General features: G+C 40.9%; 1 protein-coding gene across 4 annotated transcripts in view; it reads right to left on the reverse strand.

Annotated features, from left to right (window-relative positions):
• Positions 1-17144, reverse strand: part of MBTPS2 (membrane bound transcription factor peptidase, site 2) — a 33034-nt gene extending 15890 nt beyond the window's left edge. Inside the window, exons 1-8 of one of the 4 annotated variants that reach the window (XM_075060021.1) lie at positions 16829-17144; positions 13224-13372; positions 11393-11518; positions 8218-8277; positions 6661-6671; positions 6461-6477; positions 5945-6048; positions 4474-4601 (exon numbers count right to left, since the gene is read on the reverse strand). In XM_075060021.1, coding sequence (XP_074916122.1) covers positions 4474-4601; positions 5945-6048; positions 6461-6477; positions 6661-6671; positions 8218-8277; positions 11393-11518; positions 13224-13372; positions 16829-16903 — 670 coding nt within the window. In that variant the 5' untranslated portion in view covers positions 16904-17144. Of the gene's footprint in view, positions 1-4473; positions 4602-5944; positions 6049-6460; positions 6478-6660; positions 6672-6900; positions 7973-8217; positions 8278-11379; positions 11519-13223; positions 13373-16828 lie in introns of those variants that run through there. The other 3 variants (XM_032781214.2, XM_032781215.2, XM_032781219.2) reach the window with 3 other exon arrangements.
• Positions 17145-17630: the final 486 nt, after the last annotated feature.

Here is a 17630-nt window from a genome sequence, read left to right on the forward strand (position 1 = left end):
GTATTCAGTGGGGGAGAATAGAAGTCCAAAAAGGGAAGCAGGGAAGAGACTGATACACCAAGTTACACTATGTCCTTAATAAAATACTTATAAAATATTGAGTGGAAAAATCTGGGCCCAAAGCTGTCCCAGGAAACTGGCTTGTGCAATCAGCACCTCCTAGTCTATCACTTTTCTTACTAAGGAGAACATAAGCTTCACAGGAGGCTGAGTGAATTTAGGAAGCCAAAAACAGGGTTACTTTCAACACCTACTACAGAAATTTTCCAGTTCTACTTGTTTGCATGGACAAGTATTCTGTGTGGCCAATTCATAGCAACTTTCCAGTGATGGAGTTTCCTTACAGTATCTTTTCTTGTTGAGAAGCGTATGATCCAGTTCCACATTTACAGTACTGTAATGATTTATTCAGGACTGGTGCCAGGGTTTCTCGCGTCCCAGGTGCATGGCCATTTCGCCGCTGCGCGCACCGCTCCCCTGGCTCCAGTGGAGCTGCCGCAGCCACTTCTGCGGAAGGTCCGTTGGTCCGCGGCTCCAGTGGAGCTGCTGCAGCCGTGCCTGCGGGAGGTCCACCAGAGCCGCGGACTAACGGACCCTCCGCAGACATGACTGCGGCAGGTCAACCGGAGCTGCCTGCCACCCCTCCGGCAAAATGCCGCCCCCTAATAATGCTGGCGCCCTAGATGATTGCCTAAGACGCCTAAATGCAAGCGCCGGCCCTGGATTTATTGCATAAGAGAAAGATTAATCTCAAAATCTTTTTAATTCATTTTCCGCTCTCTGTATATAATGGAGCAATCATAAGATGCAATGGAATCTCACGATAATCCCTTGGGATACTCACTGTGAGTCATCATTATGAGTCTTATAAAATTTGATTTCTCCTTCAGGGCTCTGAGACCACAGAAAGGGAACTTGAACCAAAGTTCTATCTGAGCAATGCTCTAGTTAAGGGTTTGTCGTCATTTCCATGAATAGCTCTTTTTTAAAGGGATTTCTTTCCATGTGGATTTTAAATCACATCTGGCTGAAATTAAATTGGCACATAAACTATAAGCCTGAACATTAATTCCTCTCATCCTAAAATAAAATAATCAAAACAACAGTATAAATCAAATAGGTGACAGCCATTTTATTTTAGCTTTCACGCCATTTAAAAAAACAAAAAACAAACAAACGTTTTAGTACAGCTTATAATACAGACAACTTGTGTTCGAGTTTCTTTTAATCTCTCACAAATTTTATACATTTCCACTGATATCAGTGCAGTCTGTGGAAGAATTCTATATAAATCAGACTACTAAAAGATGGATTATTAGATACCATCAAAAAGCAAGACGTTTCAGAGGCTGACCCTCCTATGCCTTGCACCTTGCAAAGCAAGAGTAAAAAGCTACCATTTTGATTGGGCAGCCTGTTACAAGGCAGTGGAGAAGCTGATCCTCAAAGTTTATGATGAAAGATTTGTGTTACACACACAAAAGAAATAAAAGGAGTAAGTTAGGAAACAAGAAAGGGAGGAAAAACTAAACAGGATAAAAAAAAGAGGGGTCAGCAATACTGTTGGAGGATAACAAGGGCAGCTTCAAAAGCACGAGCTGAGAACCACTGATGTGCAGTTTATTATGTGGGAATGGGGCAGAGAAATATAGAGGAGGGAGTGATCTTATCCATCCCAGATACTGCAAGATAAAAAAGGTCTGAAAGGGAGGTCAACTTAATTTTGTCAGAATATTTACATTCCTTAAAGGTAAATCTCAGGCAGCACCCTTGATGATGTCTTTGATATATTTAAAAAGACAAAGACTTCAGAAAGCAACAACAAAAAACAAAACCAACCTGAGGACTCAAACAATTTCTTAAAATCTACTTAATTCTCATTAAAAAGTACATACATTCCAGTGATGTCGCTACAAGAAATGTACCCGTCTCTGAGAAAATATTTTTTTACTTGGGGAAATAAATAGATAACATGGAATTCCTTTGCTTTTATCCAAATCTCAACCTTTATTTTAACACTCATTCAATATTATTGAACTTATGATGTCATCTGCTGAACAACAAACATACTTTTTATCTCAAAAGTTTGAAAGGCCTACTTCTTCAGCAATCATCATAAAATCTGATTTCTGTCATTTAAGCTTATATTTCAGGTCTTCAAAAATTGGAGTAGTAAGCTCTTTCAGTTCCTCAAATAAACAGTCAATAAGCAACTCCAAACAATGAAGCTTTAATACTCCATTCATCTTTTAAAATGCATTATTAGCGGTATCAAAATGCACTAATTTGATATAATTAACTGATAACTGTTCACTCAAGTATGGCCATGGCAGTCTGCCTCTACTCTTCCCTGTCATCACTACATACAGTTCATTTTCCTGTTTCAAGTTTCGAAAGAGTTGTTCTTGGTATTTATTAGTCAACAAAAAACAGAATTCATTTTTAATCATAGCTTACAAATGTTATTTGCTCCGATACAGAAAGCAATGGTGGGGAGCAGTTTCAATGAGGCATTTATGCCCCTTGACCCTTCCTCTTCTTCAATTCTGTCTAGGCTAGCTGGGTTTGACCTAGACTATGTTTGATTTTTAAAGAAATGTACAGCTTAAAAGAGAGAGAAAAAAAAAAAGGTCAACATATCTACCTGAAAGTTTTTGGTTTATTGATATGTTTGGGATATAGAATTATTTGCTTGGCTTTGATGCGCTCGGCTTAAAAGCTCTTTTGCAACAAATTACAGCTACAGTACTCAGTGAAACAACAGCTTTCCAGAGTCTTTATAAAGCAGCAGTACACTAGGCAAACCAACATACCACTTTCCCCAGTAGTAATAGAACCCCGTGTCTCCAAATTCCTACAGCATTGGTGGAGGAGCTCCACTGTGCGGTAGCAGCAGGTCTTTCTGATACAATAAGCACCAGACAGGTGACAGAGTTTATAACTCCAGGATCATTTTGAACTACAAGCTGAATAAAGAATTTTGTGTTTCCTTTGTGTGTGTTTCAGCCCCCTTTCCTTCCTTAGGGCAACCTTAAAATCATAGAATAGATCAGCGGTTCTCAACCATACTGTACTGGCTGTTCATTATGCAGCTAGTGTGCTTCAACGCTTTACTATTAGTATTTAGAAATATACAAAATAAAGATTATAGGCCATGTCCACTTAAAAGATGCTTTCTATTGCTCAAGATCAATGCGTTGAAGTTGAAGTTAGAAAGTTTGGTGCTGCTGACCATTCCAAAGTGTACAGTACCATTTTTTTAAATGGAAAAGGGAATTTAAGAAAATTAAATACACAGACACCTAGAGAAGCTCCTCTTACCAACCATTTCTGACATTAATCTACAGTCCAGCAAAATGGAGAGAAAAAACGTACAAAAGTAAAAACAAAAACAAAAACAAAAAAGCTCTACAGTTAAAACAGCAAGGGGCAACCCAACATCAAGGGTAAAACTAAAAATTACATATGTCACTCTTATTAAATGGAAAAAAGGAAACTACACCATTTTCTTCAGATTTAATTTTTAAACTCGTAATAACTAAAACCTTTCATGTTGGTTAATATTTGGCTTTTGATGTATGAGGAATCAATGTGCTTATGAAGGACCAGATTCTTATACTCTTGCTTACACTGAGTAACACTGTATTGCAAGTGTGCTTCCATTTAATTCAGTAGGGGTACTTGTGGAATTAAGTATTATTCAATTTCAAAATGGTGCATCATTTTGCAGTTCATTTCATGTAAACACCCATTTTTCACCTGATTTTATTCCATTCTCCTCTCCCATACCTCTCCTCCACCCGAAAGAAAGTCAGTAAGATTTCTCAGGTTGGAGAGAATCAAAGCCCCATTGCTGCAACTTACCAGGTCTTGTTGCCTTTATTGTAAGTGATACGGTACTTATTTATATTTTGTAAAGACGGTAGGAATGCATACCCTAACTTTTATTATTTATAATTATTCATTATTAAAATGACCTCCCAGGAAACTCAAGTTGTACTTCCAAAATGTTTCCTACAGATATTCTGCCATAGCTTTTATTCCCAAATTGAATCTAGGATACAACAATTTTCTTTATTTTTAAGCTTGTTCCGTCTCCTGGAGACTAAAGTTTTGTTCGGAAAAAACCCCCCCAAAAAGATCAGTATGGGCAGTGGTACTATAAATTTTCTCCCCATCACCCAACAACGTATCTCAGTGTCAAAACAGAGGGACCACATTTAGGGGGAAGAGAAGATTTTAATCTGTTTGTCCATTCATTTCTTGGACTTTCCACCAAAATTGCCAAATAGGGTGCGACGTGATATCAATTTTGGAGATGTTATTCTGTATAAGGACATTTGCCAACCAGTAATTAGACTGAAACCATAAGGAACTGAAAAAAACATGAGTATTTTCAATGTTAATACTAACACATGCAAAACAACAACTTGTTGGACAGATTAATATTTAACATAACACAGACTCTGTTACCTGCACAAAATATTCTCAACTGCTGGACTGGAGATATAAGTTGCAAGTGGGTGGTAAAAAGGTCGACAAATGCTCCAGGATATACAATAAAGATAAAAATCCCAAATCCATTAAACCGGACTTGTTCTCTAAAGAAAAAAGAAAAATGTTACTGCAAACCAAAAACCAATGACTCTATAATATAAAATAACGATTCTTACATTTTAGAGCACTGTAGAATCTTAGAGTATCTGTATGAAATTTAGTTTAGCACAATATACTATCTTAAAAGATAATTAAGCTAAACTTTGTTTCTTGTCTAAGTACCCAATTCTAAACAGAAGGAAAGGATGACCGAAATTTGTAAACGAAAGACAGAAAATAAATGATTATTTTTAAAACCATATTTTAAAAAGCTTTTTATGTTTTAATTTTTTTGGGGGGGGAGGGGTGTTTAAGTAAAAAATAATTCCAGTTAGGAGTCAATTATGAAATGGACCAGAACTGATCTTGCTCAAGAACGACTTAGAAATAGCAACAGAAATGCTTTTCTCACAACACCTGTGTTTTCCTGAATTTATCACTCTTTTCCCTAAATGCACTTAAAAGCAATTTGCAAGCTAAAAGAAGGGCAGTGCCACTTGAAAAGAGAAAAATAAGTTTTAAATATTCATATAACACAGAGAAGAAACAAAAAAAAAAGAGAGGATGAATGAAGACAAAGGGCATTAGTAACTGACAGGATGCGTGGGGTTTATATCCATACCAGAGTTTCGAATTAGTATTTTTTAAAATGGGAGTTATATTTTTGGACTGATTAGACAAAGCTTATGTGAACCTTAGGAATTTCACAGGGTTTGATACAGGCTTCATAGTTCCTATCTGTTCCAATGTGAATATTATGGACCAGTCCTGTATCCAAGCTGTCATGTTATACACGGCTTAACATTTTACTTATTTACTCATTATTTCAAATGCTTCTTATATGAATGAGGTACATGTACAATAAAAGCTGGTACAAAGCTTATTGAACGAACCAATAAACAATTATAGGTTTCCATAACACCCATAAAGAGCTGGAAACTTTTTTGAGAATATTAGATTCTGGAACACCATTCTGTAACAGTGCACAGTGTCTTTGCAAATTCCACAGCTACAGAATCACAGAAAATGTAGGACCTCGGTTAACGGTAAAGTAAATTAAAAGAAGGCTAACCTTAAATCTCAAGCAATGCAGTACATTAAAGAAGTTAAAGTCCATACTGATGATCTGCACAGTAGATCATTTATTTAAAACTCTATGCAGCCAGCCATGACTCTAGGCACTTCGAAAACTTACAATCTACACCAACCATGAAATACAATTATAAAAAGAGAACAAATGAATTGTATATATAAACCACGTAAACTTTAATCATATTCACCTGTAGTTAAATACTCAGGATCATAAAGCTTTGTGGGCACGTAGTAAGAGAAAAATAGTTTGCATTACCGAATAGCTGCCACCCCGTGGCCGACTTCATGTATAACACCACTGATGAGGATTGCAGTGAAGAAATACGTCAGTTGGCTGATGGGCAGATTTACACCAGGCACCTGTTCATGTAGGCATGACAACAAAACAAAACAAACTAGGATACCAAGAGATACAAAGACAGATAATTTTACCTTTAAACAAGCTACTGCAACATAGTTGTTTAAAGACCAGAAGCAAGACAAGGGTCCTTTAGGTACAGAACTAGCAAAATTACCCCTCTGCCCTTTCTACCTTATACATTTAAAAAAATTGTTTAAGACTTTCATTACCTTTTATTGAAGATTAAAAACACGCCAATTCAAAAACAAAACAACAACAACAACAAAAAACTAAACAAAAACAACCTAAATACACATGACAAATCATGGGAGAAACTGCCCTAGCTCTCATTGAGCTTCAGAAGTGTATACAGATTTACACAGAAATGGTAAACAAATAAATCAGTCATGGAAATTGCAAACATCAGTTTACAACTTTCTGCAGCAACTCTTAAAGGAATCGCAGCTTACCCATCACAACCGCTTTTGTATTGGAACAACAGTAACAGTCCAAAAATCATAAGTCACTATACCAAAAAATGAGATTGGCCTAAAAATCATGAGGTGTTTTTTTTTTTTTTTTAAATCATGTTTTTTGATCTCTCTTCTTGTTTGTGGACTCCTTCTGATCACTCCCACTGTGGCTGTGACAAATACAGGTTGAAAATTCAACCTTAAATGCATACAAAATGTGTGCACACAAACAATGCAGACCCCCTTCTCTGCCCTGCTCAGAGCCCTCCCTGATTCCTCTCCTGACAGATCCCACTGTCTCAGACTCCCTCTGAGTCCTACACATGCTGAGACTGACTGGCGCCAAAAGCTACTCCCAGTTCCAAGCCAGCTGGGGAAAAGGCCGCCCTGAGTTCCTACCTTTATTAACCCCTGCTTTCTGCACTGCAGTGGAAGCATGAGGTCACTGCTGCTGCTGAGTTTGGAGAATGCCCAGTGCTGCAGCATCTACACATGGGCTCTGACCCCTCAGAGCACAGGTTGCACCCCAGTAAAGGCGGCAGCAGCTCTGGCTACCACCAGCAGCACAAACTGAAATTGTGACCTCTAGCATTAAAAGGGGGGAACTGCAAACAGAGCAGGCAAGATGACTGAACTGCCTGTGTTTTATCACCAGAGCCTTCCAAAATCAGTCTGAAATTTTAACACACAATAATATCATGAGTGTTGGCAACACCGCAATAAGCTGATGTTAGCAATTAGTAAGACAGCCATTTTGTAATTTTCCTTAGCTTTTAAGCTGCAGTGTAAGATATACTAAACTACCAAAAGTCCACAAGCAATACTTCGATGCAATTAGAGAATTCCAAGCATATAAATTTATTTCATTCTCTCATTTTAGAGAAGCTCCTACCTTGAAGAATCCAAGGAGGAAATCGACAACACAAGAAGAAGTTACAGGGAAAACCCAGACAAACAGAGAGAAGATAAGAGACAAAGAAAGCAGAAAATGAAGATAGACGTAAGGATGGGGAGAAGCAGAAACCAACCATATTAGTAAAGATAGACTGCAGGACAATGCAATAAAGAGAGTGGGAAAAAATAGGAAAAAATAGAGAGAAAACTGAATAAAAGAAAAAGAGGAGTGGTACAGAAAAAGGCAGTGATAAAAAAAGAAAGGCTTGCCTCTGAAAAAACTGGTTCCAGAGGTGGGAATCAATAAGAGAGGCGTTAATCACTTAACCTAGAGTTCCTCAAACTTCATTGCACCCTTCTGACAACAAAAGTCTGACCCTGCCTGAGCCCCGCCACCCCTGCCAGAGGGTGGCAGGGGAGAGACACACGACTAAGCCAAAGCCCAAGTCGCACCACCCATGCAGGTGGGCCAATGCCCAAGCCCAAGGGCTTCCAGCCCCAACCTGAGCTCCACCACCCAGGGCTGAAACCCCCGGTCTTCAGCCCCGGGCGGTGAGGCTTGGGCTTCGGGCCCAGCAAGTCTAAATCCAGCGCTGGCGACCCCATTAAAATGGAGTCCCAACCCACTTTGGGGTCCTGACCCACAGAACTGCTGACTTAACCTAAAGTTATAAAAAATCAAACAACTAAAATAAAACTAAAAATCCTTTTTAAAAGAAGGGAAAAGGAAACTAGAGTAGAATAGAGAGAGAATATTTATGACTAGGCTTGTCACTATCAGCAGAGTAGGACCATGATGCCAATCTCAGCAGTAGGCACCACAGTCCTATAGTGTCCACACTTGAGAGAGAGCTCCTGAGGGAAGCGGAGTTAGAATTTTGACTATGGCACCCTACCAATTTGAAGCCAGCCATGCTCCCCCACATTAAGCATCTTCTGTATTTTCTGCATCAACTGGTGGTGTTAATTAAAAGTTAGAGCTGCAGAGAAAAGCAGAGATGTCTCAGACACATACAAGGACAAACTGCTATTAGCACTGAAAGCTGGCATCATGCGTCTACCATGAATACAGAATGTTTCCCTGCATCGAACAGTTTTTAGACTCAATGTCTGAAAACCTATTTTAAGACATACTTCGAATATACTCAATCATAAGCTGGTTCGTTTATAAACCAACCACCTCCCCCCGCCCCAAGAGGGATAAGTAAAAATGGAAAATTTTTATGACTCGTTCATAAGCCGACCCTGTAATTCGGGGGTCAGCAAACTCTGGCTCCCAGGCCATCAGGGTAAACCGCTGGTGGGCCGAGATGGTTTGTTTACCTTGCATCCGCCAGCACAGAGTAAGCAAACAAAGTGTCCCGGTGCGCCAGCTGCTTACTCTGATGGGCCAGGACAGCAACTGGTGGGGAAATTTTGGGGGGAGAGAAAAGCTGGGGGTCATGGGAGTAAACCCTGGGACCACCCCCCACCCCTAGCCCGGGACCCTCACACTCTCCCCACCCCATCCCTTCCCACCTTATCTGGGGAGGGCCAGGGGAGGATGGTATTTAAAAGGAATCTAATCCTTCATGAAATATACTGAAATTGAAAATAGCATTCTGTTAGGAAACAATGTCATCTCTAGATATCTTGATTTTCTAAATTCTAGTAAAGGCATTTGAATGAGAAGAGGACCCTTTGTTATGATGCTTCTTTCAACCTCTGACAGATGAAGTAATTTCCATAGTAAGCAACTGGTAGAGAATAATCAGCAGAAGAGGAAGACCAGTAAAGAGACAAACATTCTATTTTCATGCAAATACTCACAAGAGTAGAGGCAGAAAACAGAAACAGAAAATATTATATAGATATATAGCTATAAAAGTAAAATTGACTGTTTTTCAATTATTCTTATAAGGCATCTCTACCTCTTTAAAGTTTATTATTCTCTTGTACAGTGTCTATACACCTTTCCTTTACTTACCTTATAATAATTATAAAAAGATAATCAAATTGGTACGCAACAGACAGATGGCTGATCTACAGATATAGTTGGAGACAGTCCTACACAACTGTTCCTGTCACTGGGACTACTCTTCTGCCACCAGGTGTTGAATCTCTTTATTACCGCTAATTGGATTTATGTGAGTAAGTCAATGACACTTCACTCTGAAGACTTCTGCTTCATATAAAGCTCTAAAATCATGATAGTCTCTGAGGGAAAAAGTAGCAGTGAAGAGTGCAAAAACAAAACGGCAGATATATAGCATCTATTCTCCTTTGGAATGTTGAAGTAATGTGACAAGGGGGGAGGGATGGCTCAGTGGTTTGAGCATTGGCCTGCTAAACCCAGGCTTGTGAGTTCAATCCTTGAGGGGGCCATTTAGGCATCTGGGGCAAAATCAGTACTTGGTCCTGCTAGTGAAGGCAGGGGACTGAACTCAATGACCGTCAAGGTCCCTTCCAGTTCTATGAGATAGACCTATCTCCATATGTTTTTTTTTTAAACTAGTTTTAAAAAGTCACAAACTATATCTGTTTTATTTTAAAAAGTATATCCCATTTTCCCTCTAAACATCTGGCAATAGCACAATATACAGCAACTCTTTGAAAGGTAGGGTTAAAAAGTATGTTGTGACAATTCAAGGTAAAAGTAGAATAGGGAACATTAAAAAAATTACAAACCTGCCTAGGAAAATCTTACTTTTCACCCATATCTCTGAATTAGGTGTCTCTAAATACTTCTCTATCCTTGCTTTAAATGTGTTTATATTAGCAGCCCTCATATCATTGGGGAGTCCATTCCAATTTTGGATATTAAACTTAAGTCTCTACTTTCATGGATCCAATTCACAGGGACAGGTTATATCCCAAGGGTTCAGTTTTAATTCCGCCCCCCAACAGAGGTATGTCACAAAGACCTTCCATTTTGTGAAGGTCATGATATGATCAATTCCATGTTATGATCACAAAATGAGGGAGCTAGGGCGGTATTCCTGTACAAGAATATAATATAAATGTGAAGAGAGAGTGAACCTTAACTTCTTTCAAAATTGTTACATCGATGGAAAGAGAATAAAAGAATATTTAGCTGGAAACATTCAATAAAATTGATGTAAACTGTGCAGAACAACCTTACATGACTTTATATGAGTGCGGGGGACGCCAGATGCACTCTGGTCATATTATTATACTAGAGGAAATAAAATTAGCTAGATAATCCTTCTTGTAAACTAAAAGTATTTAAAAAGATAATGTCATTCCTTCTTCACTGTCTCAGATATTCCAAAATAAGAGATAAGACATTTTAAATGCAAACTCTTCACTTCTGTAAAATAGTTCTCTTCTTCTGGCACTGTATGATTTAGTGTCTGGTATCAGAAACCCATGCAATAAACGAGTACAATGTTATTAACTCTGTAACCAGACACTGCCAACAGAGATAACAAAAATTCCTGTCTCAGATCACCAACTCGACAAATGATCCTTGAGTGATTCAAGTGTATAATCAGCTTCACAATATAATCTTTGCCTCCCACTATCCTGAACAGTTGTTCATCCTTCCTTCCCTCTTCTACTGATATCCTGAACCAAAACAAACTGAAACACTCATCTTTTTGCAGATTACAGACATGGCTTGTTTTGCTAATTTCAAACCCATTATCCCCTGCTTGCAAAAAGTAGGGATTCTAAATAGTTGAGTGGAGGCAAATCCTTATAACTGACCGGTATTCTTAGTAATTATGACACTTTCTGAGTATTCAACATGCATACTATCTATTCCAAATTCCTCTGTGCTTTTTTTATAAAAACTCTTTCATGTGTTGCTACCTCTTTTTTAAAAGCCTGAATGTGAACATGGCCATTTTTGGTATAATTGGTGAGACTTCTAATCTTGTGTAGGAAGATTTAAATATCAGAAAAGCCTGCCATCTTCTATGAAGACATCTGTTTAGAACAGGTTATAATTCTTAAGCTGAAAAACAGAGAGGAAACACTTACCACAACTTGCAACACACGATCATTCTGGACTGTGGGGGCCTCAGCTATCATCAGCGTCAGTGTCTGCATCAATGTCTTTCCAAGAAGAACAACAGAACCAAACATGGCAACTATGCCAAACACCATTCCTATACTGAACCTGAAACAAAGAGAAACAAATGGTCTTGAGCACATAAAATGAGCAACTGCATATTATGAAGACACTTAAATGTATCAGTGCAGCCTAACATACCAAAAATGAGTCAAAACTTCCCCAGTGCTATTCTATCTGGTATAGGACCACAAAAGTATCAGCAATCCAGAAGAAGGCTTAAGCCTACAGGAGTAGAACTGCATTTTTCTCCAATGAAGAAGTTAATGTCATAATGGTATACAAAACTCATCCCAGTTGAGGGTCAGGATTAGATAGTGATTCACATTGTTTCCATGCCACTAGAGCAGGAAATACTTATTTTCAGATTATCATAACTTGCAAAATTGTATTAATGTTTCTTAACCGGTCAGAGGGAAAATTGGTACTGCACAGTATTTAATGCATTAGATAAAGCTTATTTTCTGGCTAAAATATTGCAAGTCTCTGTCAGCTTCCCTCTCTTCTCCCAACAGTTTCATTGTTCCACTATCACCTTTAACTGAACCTCATCAAGAGTTAGTCAGTTAGCACATTTATTTTACGATGCTTGCATTTGTAATTAAAATAAAGGGACAAGTGGAAGCCAATATGTTCTCGTTTGCTGTAAGAGTACCCACACAGCCAAAAGTACCCACACAGCCACTGTGCACATCACTCACGCCAGGAGCATAAAAAATTCCAGCAGAGGAAAGTGTAGAATGGATATAGGCTAAAATGTCAGCAGTGCACCATAACTCCTCACACAGCTTTAGAATGCCCAGTAAATGGCATTGCCAACAGAGCCAAACTTGTGGCCCGATTTCTGTCACGGCTCAAAGCAAGCAACTTTTTAAATATGTGCCTCTGGCCAGCCAGAGTACTGAATTTGGTTCCACTCATTTCTCAGATTGCCCTCCCCATCAAAAGGTGTAATTCTGAATTGGGACTGTTTGCATACAGTCTAACTGACTTCAGAGGGACTACTCAGATGCTTGCAGGAAAAAGCTGCAGGCAGTATACCAATATTGTAATAATAGCACGATTTTTGTCTGCTGCAATATACCAACAAGCATTTTAAGCAACGCTGCAGAATTATTACAGCTCAGCCTCTTGTTTATCTCCTTAATGAACACAGTTACTTAATAAACAGAAACTTGATTTCTAATATATGTTTTTGAAAGAGTACAAAGTAGAAGAGGATCTTCTATATATATAATAAAAAGTATGTTAAGTCTTCAGCAGAGCAGACCAGGAAAAATTAATTTTTATTTCTTTATTGGGTATTTCATAATCCCTAAAACTATAAGTATCAATGGTGCACTGACAATTTTCAGGGAAATTAGATTAGGAAAATACCTAACTTCCATTAACTTCTATATTCCAGTGACCATGGCAGAGCTTAGTGTACAGGGCTGGATACAACTTGCAAGACATGAAAAGCTATTTCTGGGTCTCCTAATAAATATATAACCTACGAATTTACAATGTTTACAGCACCCCATTTTTTCAGCCACTATTTTGCCAAATACGGATTTATAAAAAGAGAAAGAAAAGAAGATTGGTACTGCAACTACATTTGTGTGATTTTAATACTAACTTATCAAGGCTGTATTATAACCTGAACATTTTAAAACTAGCAATGTGGTAATAATTATTGCCATTCTGATTAATAAGAAGAAAGTTTTCTAGTGTTTGTCCAACACAAGGCCAAACTAGAATTCTGAAACTATACCATAGATAAAGAAATCTGGGTTTCCATCGTCCCCAACTGTAGAATAGACGGTTGAAGAGAGCAGTTTGCCATCGCATATGAAAAGGAGAGAAACTCAGCCCATATGACATCAGCCAATCTTCATAAGATGCTTTCAGAGAGCTAGATGACTATAAGAAACAATGGAAAGTTAGTCTGATACATAGCTTTCAGTTAGATTTCATGTAATGACATCCAGTACAACTAAGAGAAGAGTAGTATATGGAGTATGTATGTGTGCATATAGCAACGCTTAGTAAATGATGCAAAAATAATGAAATAAATTGTGTACAACACACACTTTGTAGGAACTATAAAACCTTGTAGCAGGAGTCTAGTGAGTGACCCAAAGTGCAAATGCATCCCACGGAGTCATGTACAACAGCCTTTAGTCAGCCTCTTCCTGCGATTGTAAAGTAAGCACAAAGCTGCAGATTTTCATTCCTGGTGAACTCAAACAATAACCAAGATCAATTGCTGCACCCAGAAAGACAGAAATCTGGACAAGTGTTGTGACTGTGTACATTTATTTTAATAAATATATTAGGGCTGTCAAATGATTTTAAAAAATTATCACGAGATTAAAAAAATTGCAGTGCAAATATTTGTAATAAAAATAATATAAAATGAGCACTGTACACTTCGCATTCTGTGCTGCAATTGAAATCAATATATTTGAAAATGTTGAGAACCTTCCAAAATATTTATAATAAATTTAAATTGGTTTTCTATAACTGTTTAACAGTGCAATTAAAACTGCAATTAACCATGATTAAGCTAATTTGTTTTGAGTTAATCGCTTGAGTAAATTGTGATTGATAGCGCCTGCCTTAGCCTTGCTGCACGCCGCTGCCAACCCCCTGCTGTACCCCACATCCCTCCCGTTACCCCAAACCCCTGCCCACCCCTGTGCTTGGAGGAAGGAAAACATTCCACACTTTCTAGGGATTATGACTGAAGACAATGGGGCTCTGCAATTACTCAGAGATCAGGAGTGGGCAAATTTTTTGGCCCAAGGGCCACATCTGGGTGTGGAAATTGCATGGAGGCCCATGAATGTAGGACTGGGACAGGGATGCGGGAGGGGGCTCAGGGCAAGGGTTTGGGGCATAGGAGGGATGTGGGGTGTACAAGGGGGCTCAGGGAAGGGGGCTGGAGGACAGGAGGGGGTGCAGAGTGCAGGAGGGGGCTCAGAGCAGGAGTGCGGGAAGGGGTGTGGAGTCGGGAGGGGGGTCAGGACAGGGGTGCAGGAGGGGTGTGGAAGAGGGCTCAGGGCAGAAGGTGGGGGTGCAGGGTGCGGCAGCGGTCTCAGGACAAGGGGCTGGGGTGCAGAAGGAATGCTGCAGGGCATCTGATATTGACTGATGACTAAATATATTCAAATTTGGGATTTTTCCTGGACTCTCCTGCTCTCCTCAAGAGTCCTCTCAGGACTGCTGTCAACTACTCAATTGCCTCTAAACCATATAGTTTCTTTTCTTCTTTGCTCATGGATGAGCAGTATCAAAGGGGATCTAAAAAGAAAAGGGATGGTTGCTCAGACTGAGAAACCCATTTCAAGACCCCTACACTGCAATGAGATGTAGATGGGCAGACCATTTGGAGTCCCAATTACTTCAGTGGGTCTCCACATAAGTGTAAAAGCTGTGCCCACATTCAACTACAGGGTAAGAGTCCAAAAATGTTTGTCAAAAAAAGCCTTTGAATAGCTAAAATCAGAAGACAGCCTGATGGCTGGTCTTTTTTTTTGATTACCTACGAAAGAAAGATCGTAGTTCAGATTTTGGATTTCTTCCCCCTTGTATTCAACTACTCCTAATGAATGGAGTGCCTAGTTCAAGTTTGTTTGCCAGTATTTGTTCTAGATCTCCTCAAATAAAATGTGAACAATTTTTTTAAATAACTGTTTTATTTTTACAAATAGCTTATTGAACTTTTTGTCGGCATAATATCACAATATTTTTCTATAAAATGTTTGGCAAATATTGCTTTCATTATTCACTGAACTTTATTTGTTTTTTATCAAGGCAAGCAGCAGAGGGAGCTGCTTATTACTCCTGTTTGCTCATCTTCTAAATATTAAGAGAAAATATCTTTAAGAGTTTGTTCCTATATAATTTCTAAAAATATTTTTGCTCCTAGCCTACATCTAAATATGTTTGCTTTATTGAAATAAACCAGGTTTCATCAAGGCTGGCATGAGTGATTAAGATTGCAGGATTAGGACCTTTGCTCTGAAAAATAAGAACAGCGTGGAGGGAGCACTATGTTTGATTTTCACAATCGTTGTTCTCAAGTTTGTTACATTTATATACGTATTTAACAACTTGGATGTACTTTCAAAGGACAAGCAACAAAACAAACTAGCATCAACATTAAAATTTACTGAGCCAAGTTTTGCTAGTTATGAAAATATACTTCCTCTGTGGACGACAGTACTTCCATGATCCCAGAGAATTCAGGGGATGGGGCAAAGCGAGGAAGAAGACATAAAAAAAGACACCACCCACTGCAGCACTTGTACTCACCCGACGGCGCTCCAAGTCTTTGGCAGGTCCTTCACTCGCTCCGCATCTTCGACAGCCCTGAAAGATCCGCCGCTGAAGACCGGGAGCTTGTGAAGGGCCCGCCGCTAAAGACCCGGAGCACCACCGGGTAAGTAAAAATTAAAAAGGCATCTCTAGCCAGGGAAGGGATTCTTGGCTAGAGCTCGTGGGGCGTGTAAGGGGCCCGGGGCAAATTGCCCCACTTGCCCCCCCCCCCGGCAGCCCTGGTCAGATTTATAAAAATGCTAAAAGAGACACTAATCTATATGCCCTAGGGCAGGGTTCTCAATCTTGTTCTTTCTGAGGTCCCCCCAACACGCTATAAAAACTCCACAATAACTTGTTTATTGCATATAAAAGCCAGGCTGGCGTTAGGGGATAACAAGCAGAGCAATTGCCCAGGGCCCCATGACATAGGGTCCTCCGCAAAGCTACATTGCTCAGGCTTCAGGCCCAGGTACTGGGGCTCAGCGACCTGGACTTCAGCCACATGTGGGCTTTCTGCCCTGGGCCCCAGCAAGTCTAACACTGGCCCTGCGTGGCAGACACCTGCTCGCAGCCACCCAGGGCGCCCCAGGTTCCTGGCTGAGATCCACTGCTCTCGGGTCCCTTGATACAGCTGAAAAACGCATCCTTAAAGCAGCAATTTAACCCACCACACATCCCTGCCCCTGTCCCTTTTCCTTCCAATCCCTCCCACCACCTCCACCGCCATTTTCAAACGCGCGGAGGAAAAAGGGAGCCTGGTAACACTCCCTGGAGGTTATTTTAGGACTATTTCATTCCCAAGTGGGTGAAGTTTTGTTTTACTTGTTATTTCTCTGATCATGTATTAAAGGCGTTAAGACACATACACGGGGCTCCCTCGGGATGCAGCAAACCCGGCCCGGGCCTGGGGTGCGAGGCGCCCCCGACAAGGCCGGCGGGGGGGGGCTCCCCTCCACCCGGCTGCTGCAGGGGCCGCCGGCCCGCAGTGATCCCCCCCGGATGCAGCCGGGGGTCCAGCGCTCCCCCGTCCCTTCGCTGCCCCGGCGACCTCACCCTCAGCAGCGTGTCCGCCAGGTAGATGACGCACCAGCCCCCCAGTACGCAAACCACCACCGGGATCGGGATCATTGCGGCACCGAGGAGGAGGTGGCGGCGGCGGCAGCAGCCGTTCCCGCATGCAGAGATACCCCCGGAACTAAACGTGTGTCGGAACCTTCCTGCGGCAGCCCCATTTTCTGGTCGGACACTTCCGAGATTAGGACACAGGAGAGACGACACAACCGGTCTCGGGGAGGTTGGATTACGTCATGCTGTATCTAACCTCCCTCGTCTTCCCTTCCCCAGGAAAAGCCATAGCGGCTGATGCGCATGCGCTTGCTGCTTCCTTCAGCGGGTCGCGGCCTTTGAGTTTGCGCATGCGCACTGAGCTTCCTGAGACGCCCAGGCGACTAGACAGGGTGCTGCGAGAGGAGCGCTTGTAGATTATGCGCAGGCGCAGTGAAGTGGGGGAGCTTGCCAGGCTTCTCACGTAGTAATAGCTCAACTTGGGCTGTGCATGGGACTCGAGCTGCGCATGCTCGGTGGGGGGGGGCTCTCACTGAAGGAGGAGCCTGCAATGAGCTTGCTGCACAGTGACGTTGCTCACCATCAGCTGTGCGCCCCGGTCACATGCAGCCCCTCTGGCCTGGGGGGGGGGGGGGGAACCAAGCACATGCCTCCCTCCTGCACCGCGGCGAGGAGTAGGGTGTGGTCCCAGTTTATGCCCAGCGAGCACCAGAGTTGACTATAATAGAGCCCTGCAGCAGAGGTGCTTGGCCGGACGGCCGAGTCCCTGCTTTAGCTGCCTGGGTTGAGT

Source organism: Chelonoidis abingdonii, chromosome 1 (assembly GCF_003597395.2).
Source record: "Chelonoidis abingdonii isolate Lonesome George chromosome 1, CheloAbing_2.0, whole genome shotgun sequence".
NCBI lineage: Eukaryota > Metazoa > Chordata > Testudines > Testudinidae > Chelonoidis > Chelonoidis abingdonii.